General features: G+C 53.4%; 1 protein-coding gene and 1 non-coding gene across 11 annotated transcripts in view; one reads left to right on the forward strand and one right to left on the reverse strand.

Moving 5' to 3' along the window:
- Positions 1-7,534, reverse strand: part of POLG (DNA polymerase gamma, catalytic subunit) — a 19,245-nt gene extending 11,711 nt beyond the window's left edge. For 4 of the 10 annotated variants that reach the window (XR_010151798.1, XR_010151800.1, XR_010151801.1 and 1 more), the window contains exons 1-7: positions 7,348-7,484; positions 5,761-6,569; positions 2,753-2,948; positions 1,615-1,782; positions 1,357-1,503; positions 1,128-1,207; positions 1-19 (exon numbers count right to left, since the gene is read on the reverse strand). The exon at positions 1-19 is cut by the window's left edge and continues 164 nt beyond it. Coding sequence is in view for 5 of the 10 variants with exons in the window: in XM_063795354.1 (XP_063651424.1) it covers positions 1-19; positions 1,128-1,207; positions 1,357-1,503; positions 1,615-1,782; positions 2,753-2,948; positions 5,761-6,410 (1,260 nt within the window). In the remaining 5 variants the exon portion in view is untranslated. Of the gene's footprint in view, positions 20-1,127; positions 1,208-1,356; positions 1,504-1,614; positions 1,783-2,752; positions 2,949-5,760; positions 6,570-7,137; positions 7,236-7,335 lie in introns of those variants that run through there. The other 6 variants (XR_010151797.1, XR_010151799.1, XM_009429799.5 and 3 more) reach the window with 4 other exon arrangements.
- Positions 7,535-7,735: 201 nt separating this feature from the next.
- Positions 7,736-7,808, forward strand: TRNAR-UCG (transfer RNA arginine (anticodon UCG)). The gene has a single exon. It is a non-coding gene; the product is annotated as a tRNA-Arg (tRNA).
- Positions 7,809-8,510: the final 702 nt, after the last annotated feature.

An 8,510-nucleotide genomic window follows, 5' to 3' on the forward strand; every position in this document is an offset into this window, starting at 1 on the left:
AGTCACTGGGTGGGGACACCTTGGAGGCAAACAACAGGAGCTGCCATAAATGACCACAGGAGGCAAGACTGGCCCAATCCCTGAGCTGGTTTAGCAAGCCTCAACCCAGCCACTGACATGGCACAGCTCAAAAGTCAGACAGGGCATTAAATCCCAGCTCTACTGTTACTCATCCCTGGGTAAGCAACCCCATCTCTCGGAGCCTCAGTTCTTTCATCTATAAAATGGGAACAATATCATCCCATCCTCAGGGGTAATGTGGGAAATATAGATGGCAAAAGTGAAAATGGCTGCCACACGTGGAGTAATGACTCTGTGCCAGGCACTGTGCTAATAATCCCATACATGAAAAACATCATGCCTGAACCTCACAACTTGGGTGGTAAAATACAGCTGACATTTAAACAACACATGTCTGGATCGTGCAAGTTCACTTACACATTTATTTTCTTCAGCCTTAGCCACCCGAGACAGCAAGCCCAACCCCCGCCCTCAGCCTACTCAACGTGAAGGATAGATATCTTTATGATGATCCACTTCCACCTAATGAATAGTAAACATATTTTCTCCTCATGATTTTCTTAATACATTTTCTTTTATCTAGCTTACTTTAAGAATACAGTATATAATACGTATAACATAAAAAATATGTATTATGTTATCAGTAAAGCTTCTAGCCAACAGCAAGCTATTAGTAGTTAAGCTCTGAGGGAGTCAAAAGTTATACCCAAATTTTCCTCCCTTCTTTTTTCTTTCCATATCTTTGGTACAAATATACCTGAATTTTCAGCATACAAGGGTCACTTCATAAGACAGACTCATTAATAAACATAACCACGCTGTATGTGAAGCCCTTGGCTAAGGATCTAGTTAGAGAAGGTGCACAGTAAACCAGGACCATGCACATGACACACAAGCACAACTCCATGGCCCTCCCCTCCAGGGCCTCTGTCAAATCCAGAGTCCAGGGCCCAGATGGACACCACTGGACAGAAGGGCTCCATTCTTTCAGCCTAGAAAAGCTAAGGTCCCCAACCTGAGATAGAACCAGCGCCACCTGATTACAGTGGGCCCGGATACCAGGAACGCACTGACCCCCAGAGATTCCCACATGGGCTCCCCCTCACCTCTCCAAGAAGAGCGGTAGCTGCTGCTGGAAAACCTCATGGGTGGCCCACACGTCCTGGGCACAGTACTGCATCAGGTCCTGGCACAAGGTGACAGGAAGGCGCAAGGTGGGCAGCCATCCCATTACCACCACCAGGTCTCAGGGTCAGGCCTGGCAGCTGCATCTCCCCAAGTGCAGCTAGGGGTGTGCCACAGCCCATGTCCCCAGAGCCCCCTCCAGCACCATACCTGGAAGTTCTCACGAATGTCCTTCATGGTGCCCTTCACAAACAGTTCTCGAGGCTCCTTCTCTAAGGGAGGCCCCCCTACATAAAGTCTGTGCACCTCTGCCAGACTGTTGACACTGCTGATGTCCAGCCAGTCCCAGGATGAGATCTGGGGAACCAGAGCAAGGGACATGGCAGATCAGCCTGGCCTCGGGCCAGACGGGCTGGTGAGAGGGGGTCCCAAGCACTATGCTCCTGCCCACCGGCAGTGTGCTCTCACCGCTGGGCCTCTTCTGGCTTTCCTCTGGGACTTCTGGCCTTGCTTTGTGGGGGGCTGGACCTTGTGCTTGCCCTGCTTGGCTGCTATCCACAGACTGCGCTGGAAGCTGCTTAGCCCTGAGATGGCCATGTGCATGCTCATGGTGTCCAGGAAACGCATGCGGGAACCCTGAGGAGGAGGAGGAGAAAAGGGAAGGGAAGGAGGGAGGCTGCAACTGTGGGGCCAGCCCACCACTGCTTGGTGGTGTGGACCTCCAGCCCCACCTCAGCTCCTCAAACAGCCTCCCCTCCCAGCACACAGCCTTCAACACCAAATACAGAATCCTCATGCTTGTTCATTCTTGCCCCATCACCTGTAAGGGGCCTGCCTTCCCAAATCCTAGCCACCCTTTAAGATGCAGGCCTGGCTCAATCCCAATGTGCAAGTCCTTCTCAGCTTCCAACAATAGCTCTGAGCAACGTAGATACAGAGGGGCCAAAATAAAGCCTTCAGGGCTATCTGGTCTGGCCCCAACCCTGCCACTCAAAAGCTTTGTGGCCCTGAGCATGTCAACAAGGCTGTCTGAGCCTCAGCACCCTCAGCTATAGGGTAAGGTTGCTCTCCCCTGCCTGGCCTATCTTCTAGGGCTGTTGTGAAGATCTAATGAAAAAACACTTTTCATAAAATTAAGAATTGCCACTACTATACACCAGGCAGAGTGCTGAGTGTTTGACATGCAGGCATTGTTCCAACCCTCCTATTAATCCTATGAGATTTCTGTTATGTCTGCCTTTTTATAAAAAAGGAAACTAAGACTTAGAGATGTTAAGGCGCTCACAGTAGTCATCGGTGGTTAAGGCAGGAAGTGAGCCTAGGCTGTGGCTCAAAACCTTCAAGACCCATGCTAAGCTCTAAAATGCCACAGAGACAAAGGCCATTATTACTTTGTGACAACTTAGGTCCTATACCAGGCTTTCCCGGGGACATAAAACAGCTAGGCACAGAGACCAGAGGCACAGCTGGTCAACAGATGCGCCTTCTGGCTTCAGCAAAGGCAACAGAGACACCTGCCAGGAAAGGAGTACCTTCCCTAACCACTGAGATTAGGGCTCCTGGCCCATCCCATGCCAGAACCTGCAGTTGGCCCCAGGAACCTTACCTGGATCAGGTACTGCTCCCTGATATGAGCTCGGTCAAAGGAAACATTGTGCCCCACCACTAACTGCTCCTGCCAGTCTCTCTGGGTGGGGCTGCTGGCACTAGCAGGGACCTCCAGGGGGATGAGGTCAGCCGGCGACAGCTGGCTGGTCCAAGAGTAACGCTCTTCCACCAGCCGCTGGCTGCACCAGGAATACCTGAGGGAGGTGAGAGGCAGGCAGGTTCACCATGGAGACATTAAACTTCCACTCCACAACAACCACTGCACACCTACCACCACATGCCAGATGGTGCATTGGCAGCTGGGGACACAAGTGAGACCAAAGGGTGCTCCTAACTCAAACAGCTACAGGTCAGGTGTGGCAGGGTGGGTGTGTGTGCTGGCGGGCAAGAGCTACAAAAGCTTCTTTAAACTTCTGCACATAAAAATGGAACTACTGGGCTATTAGACCTACGTGCAGGTATTCTATTACAGCCTGGGCTATCAAGGTGTTTGCTAGGCTCAGCGTTCTCTGAGTCTGCATCTAGCTCTGAGGTTTTATGAACATTATCAACCCCTCATGTCTACAGGCACAAACCAGCTACTGTTCAAAGTACTAGTAAAGGAGATAGACAATAACAGAACCCAAGGTGGAGATTTAATTGAATTGGCAAAAAAAAAAATGACAAATGCTGCCCACATGTACAGGATGAATCATCTCACGGCTGAAAAGATTCTGGGGGACAAAGAGCAAATCACACACCTTGGAGAAGCAACCACCCTCAGTGAGAACCAGGGAAAGCGCCAGAATGAGAAAATGTATGTGTATGTGACAGGGTTGGGGTGGGAGGGATAGGGGATGAGTGCTGCCTGTTGGGGGCCCGACACTGATTCAGGAAAAGGCTGCAGTTTGCTCAAGATCCACAAGGCTAGGTGTAGGGGAATGGCCACTGAGGAAATGCCTGTTGCAAGCCACAGATTATTCTAAACAATCAAGGCCCACTCAGCATCAAAGTGAGTGACGAGGCCACGTGTGGACAACACAGCTGCGAAGGAGCTCCTTGCAACCTTTATGGAAGGGAAAAAGGAGTATCTGCCTCAAGAGATTCAACACATATAAAACTAACTTCTTTCAAAGAGAAAGCAAAAAGAGGTTCCTAGTTTTAAACCTGACAAAATCTAACTCATACTCCAAATGGTGAAAATAAGCCAAGGGACTGAAAGAAATCCCCACCCCCCCACATTTTAATTCAGCATGTCAAAGCCCTTAAAACAACGCAGACAAAAAGGCTAAAGAATGCCAAATCTTTGAGGCCATGGTGGTAACAGGAACTTTGGTTACAGTAAAAAGCCACACTGGTGTCAAGATGCAGCTCTGCAGCTGTGCATGAAGCCATATTATAAACTAGTGATTAAAAAGAAACAAGCCAAATTTAAGATGAGTAGGGATCCGTGCCATTAATACTAGTTTTACTGTGAATCTTAGAAAAATGCTGATGGCCAGAGAGACGTCCCTCTAGCCTGATGGCCGAAGCCCTTACCAACACCCTTTGGGAAGAAGCTGCCCTGTGGGAGGCTCATAGCTGACTAAGGCTTCTCCTCCCATTGTAAATTGTGGGCTGGTCAGGTACCTAATGTTACTCAGCTAAGGGGCAGGGGCATGCCCAGGTTCAAAGTGGACCGCTATTAGGGCACCATGTGGCACCCACCCCCACCCACCAGTCAGACTCCCAGGAGGAAGGTCCCACCATGAGCCCAGGCCTTAACAATGACTTCTGCCATCAGGTCAACTAAGCAATGCCCCGAGTACCACTGGCAAGAATGGAATGAGAATGAGGGCAGAGCAGGAAGGACAGGGAGGGAAAGGAGAGGTAAAAAGAGAGAAAGAAAGAGAAAAGAAAAGGGGACTTGAGGTAATTTGGCCTAAAATGACCGACAGATCAAAAAACAAATCTTTCTTGTCACTGGTTTCCTAATTTTCTTTCAGCCACCAAAGCCTACTTTATCTTTTCAAATGATGGCCGGTATTCCCCTTTACTTTGACCATCAAGTTACATATTCTAAGTAGTGTGATTCTCATTGTAACTGGAACTCAATCAATGCAGAATCATCTAGTTTTGCTCTTTTCAGCCATTAATGCCTACCTTATCTATTTAGCCATGTTTTCACCATTTTCAACTGCATATTTAACATTTCGCAGCTTTCTTTACAAAGATGTAGCTTCCAATAGGAATAAAGAAACTGCCAACTTTTTTTGCTGGCCATGCCTGAAAGCATTAAGGTTGTAAATAGTATTTTAATCCTGGAATGAAGAATAAAAAAAGGGGAGAAACAGTACTGCCATCATTGTTTGAAAAAGAAACTTGGGTAGCACTTAGAAAGTTATTTAAAAAGAAAAGAGAGATTGGATATACTTGTTTGGGACCAAAATGCCTGCTTGGAAGGCTGGGGGAAGGAAGCAATGTTTCTCAACTAGGGGTGGTCAACCAGATGCCACCTCAAGGGGGCATGTGGAAACGTTGCCGGCGGGGGCGGGGGCAGGGGGGCGGGGGGGTGTTGGTCTGGCTTTTATGGGAAAGGCTGGGGATGCTAAATGTCCTATACTGCCTGGGACAGTCCCACAAAAGGGAGCTTTCTACTGCCCAAAATAATTAATAGCTCCCCAAATAGAAACACTGTTCAAATTACTTTTCAGACTAACTTCTCATGACGCTATTAGGAGAGAGGGTAAAGGCACCAAATCACGGTGATCTTAAGTGGCCTCCCGAAGGTCTCATGTACAGCGCTCTACTGTGATTCTCTGCATGGCCTTTACTGCCTGACATTTACTTGGGTATTTGCTTACTGCCTGTGATCTTCCCACCAGAAAGTGAGTCCCACATAAACAGGGGTCTAGTCCTAATTCAACACATCAGTGCTCCCTACGTGAGCACCCAGCACGTAACAGGACCTCAGAAAATGTTCACTGAAACAAACTATTAAGCTGGGCCCCCATGCCTGCTTATGTCCCCAACCCTGCCCCTGCTTACCAGGCCGAGGGGGATATGGCCACCGCCAATGTGGGGCAAGTTCCCTCTGCCAAGCAGACCTCCACGTCGAACACCAGGGCCCGCTCCTCGGGGATGGCCACGGGTACGGCCTCCCCCTCGGGGCCGTACCGGGTCCAGCCCTCCGCCCAGGCCCAAGCCGGGGGCTTCGGGGGCAGCTGGGCCTGCAACAGCAAGTTGGCCGCCTCCAGGTAGGGCAGGCTCTGCTTCTGGGCCAGGAGGCGGAAGTGCTGGTCCAGGTTGTCCCCGTAGAGGGGCGGCAGGCGCAGCTCCACGTCGGGCAAGGGCACGGCTGGCTGCCCCCAGAGCCCGTGCTTCTGCAGGTGCTCGACGCTGCGGCGCACCGCGGCCTCGCCAGGCATCTCCCCTCCTTGCCCGAAGATTTGCTCGTGCAGCCCTCTCGAGAGCATCTGGATGTCCAATGGGTTGTGCCGCGGCTGCCCGCCCTCCGAGGATAGCACTTGCGGCTGCTGAGGCTGCTGAGGCTGCTGTTGCTGCTGCTGCTGCCGCCGCCGCTGCCCGTCGCTGGGGTCGGACGCGGGGACGGAGCTGGAGACCCAGCGCCCCGGAGCTGGAACCGGCCCTGGCCCGACGGTGGCGCCGGCCACCTTCCTCCAGAGCAGGCGGCTCATGGTTGGTGCAGGGACCCCCACGCTGGGAGTCAGAACACCTGGCTTTGGGCTCCAGCTTGGCTTCTTTTACTGGCTGGAAGACGTGGAGAGAGACACGTCCTGTCTCTGCTCTCCTGTCAGTGAAATGGGTTTGACCATGCCTGCCTTCCACCCCAAATCCTAAAGGAGACAGATGATATAAAGCGTTATTTTACCATATATGTAATAGGTGTATCCATAATCATCATTCCTTGAGCATTTACTGCGTCCCCAACACTGTGCCAGGCGCTTCAGTTGCATTTTCTGTTAAGCCTCAAAACTTGGGAAACGTCAATACCCCTCCTGGGGGAACCGGGGTCCACGCAACTTCGTCAGTGAACCCACGTGGGGAAGCCGAGGGCAGCGAGTAAGAGAGCAGTATCTGGAGTAGGGCGACGCGGTTTTGAACCCCGCTTCTGGCTCTCTCGAGCTGTGGGACCTTGGGCAAAGCTCCTTAGGCCCTGATATCCTATTCTGTAAAATGGGGTTACGGATTCTGCCTGTCACACCGGGCTGCTGTCTGGGGGACACAGGGCGCCTATGTCGTGCGGCCCTGCTCTTGGCAAGCGCTCGGCAAATGGTGGCTGCCATTACCGCGACCGGCGCGGCCCTAGGGCCTAGCGTCGAGAGGTGCCAGCGCCCGGATTCGAACCCGCAGGGTGGGCCGCCGTCCCCCGGGACCCACACCCACACCCGGACCACGGCCCACCCGGCCGAGAGCGTCCTGCAGGGGGTGTCGGCGGCCACCCCCGTGCGCCCCGCCGCCCGCCTGCGCCCGGCAGAGGCGCCGCGGTGCGCCCTGGGACTAGCCGCCGCCCTGCTCCGAGCCTCGCTCCCTGACTGGAGAGGGAGGGGCCGCGCCGTCGCTCAGCGACCCGGCCTCCCCGCCGCCGACCCCGCCGGAAACCTCGGTCCTCACGGTGCTTCCCGGTCTGCGGCTCCCCCGACCCCAGGCCCACGGCACGGCGTCCCCCTTCGCGCGGCCTACGCAGCCTCGGGGTAGCGTGTGGCCTCCACCCGGCCGGTCCGCTTCGCTGGCAGCCGCAACTTCCCGTCTGCACCCAGCTAGGTCCCGCGGCTACCCGAGAGGCAAGCGGGAGACTCCCAGCGCGACCAATAGGAGGGCCGCCAATGGAGCGGTCCGCCCGCGGGGGGAGAAGGGGGACTTCTGGGTGGGCTCTCCCTGCGGAACGCGCGAACCAAAGGCCAACCTCCCCTTCTCAAGGAGCAGGTGGATTGGTCCCGAGCTAGCTGGTGGGCGGAGGTGACATCTTTATGAGACGCTCAAGAGACCATTACAACCGACTGGCCGCGTGGCCTAATGGATAAGGCGTCTGACTTCGGATCAGAAGATTGCAGGTTCGAGTCCTGCCGCGGTCGCAGGGAGGTAATGACTAACTTTTAGTTTATTCCTCTCTCAGGAACGAAGTATTAGGACAATGTGAACGTAGTCGCCGCCGATTCCCACCGCACTTCAAAGATGTGGGAACGCCAAGATCCGCGGAAGTAACCACGCCCAGCAAGTCCCTGCGACATTGCCCGCCTACGTGTCTCAGCGGAGGCACATTTCTAAAATGTACCAGGTCTCTCGCACCCCGACGCAGGTGGAGGAAAGTGGAGAGGGAGGGGCATCCTGTACAGAAATCTCAATTTATACTCAATTGATGGTGGGCAAGAGTTGGGGCTCGCAGCCAAAGCGAGGCTCCCTCCCTCGCCCATCCGGTGCTGCCTCCTCGTCCAGAGCAATTCTGAGGGGTAAAAATGTTGCCTTCCGTTGAACCTGAATTTGCCCGCAGATGCTAGCCTCCGGCCCACAGCGCGGCTGGAGCTTGTCCCCTTCCCCAGCTGTTTCCAGTCTCCGCATCCGTCTTGTGTTGCTCCAGGTGCTTCAACAGCTCTCAGCGCTCGGTGGTTGGTGAACTGTGGTAAAGTGTACGCAGAATAAGGTCTACGTGATTAAGCACCGCCTGGGGGTTGGGGTCTGGAGGCCCAGCTGCACAGATGAAAGGGAGGCTCAGAGACGTTTGGGACCAACCGAGATCACACAGCTGATTAGGAATAAAATTCAGGTCAAGCTGAAAG

This window comes from Pan troglodytes, chromosome 16, assembly GCF_028858775.2.
Source record: "Pan troglodytes isolate AG18354 chromosome 16, NHGRI_mPanTro3-v2.0_pri, whole genome shotgun sequence".
Taxonomy (NCBI): Eukaryota; Metazoa; Chordata; class Mammalia; order Primates; family Hominidae; genus Pan; species Pan troglodytes.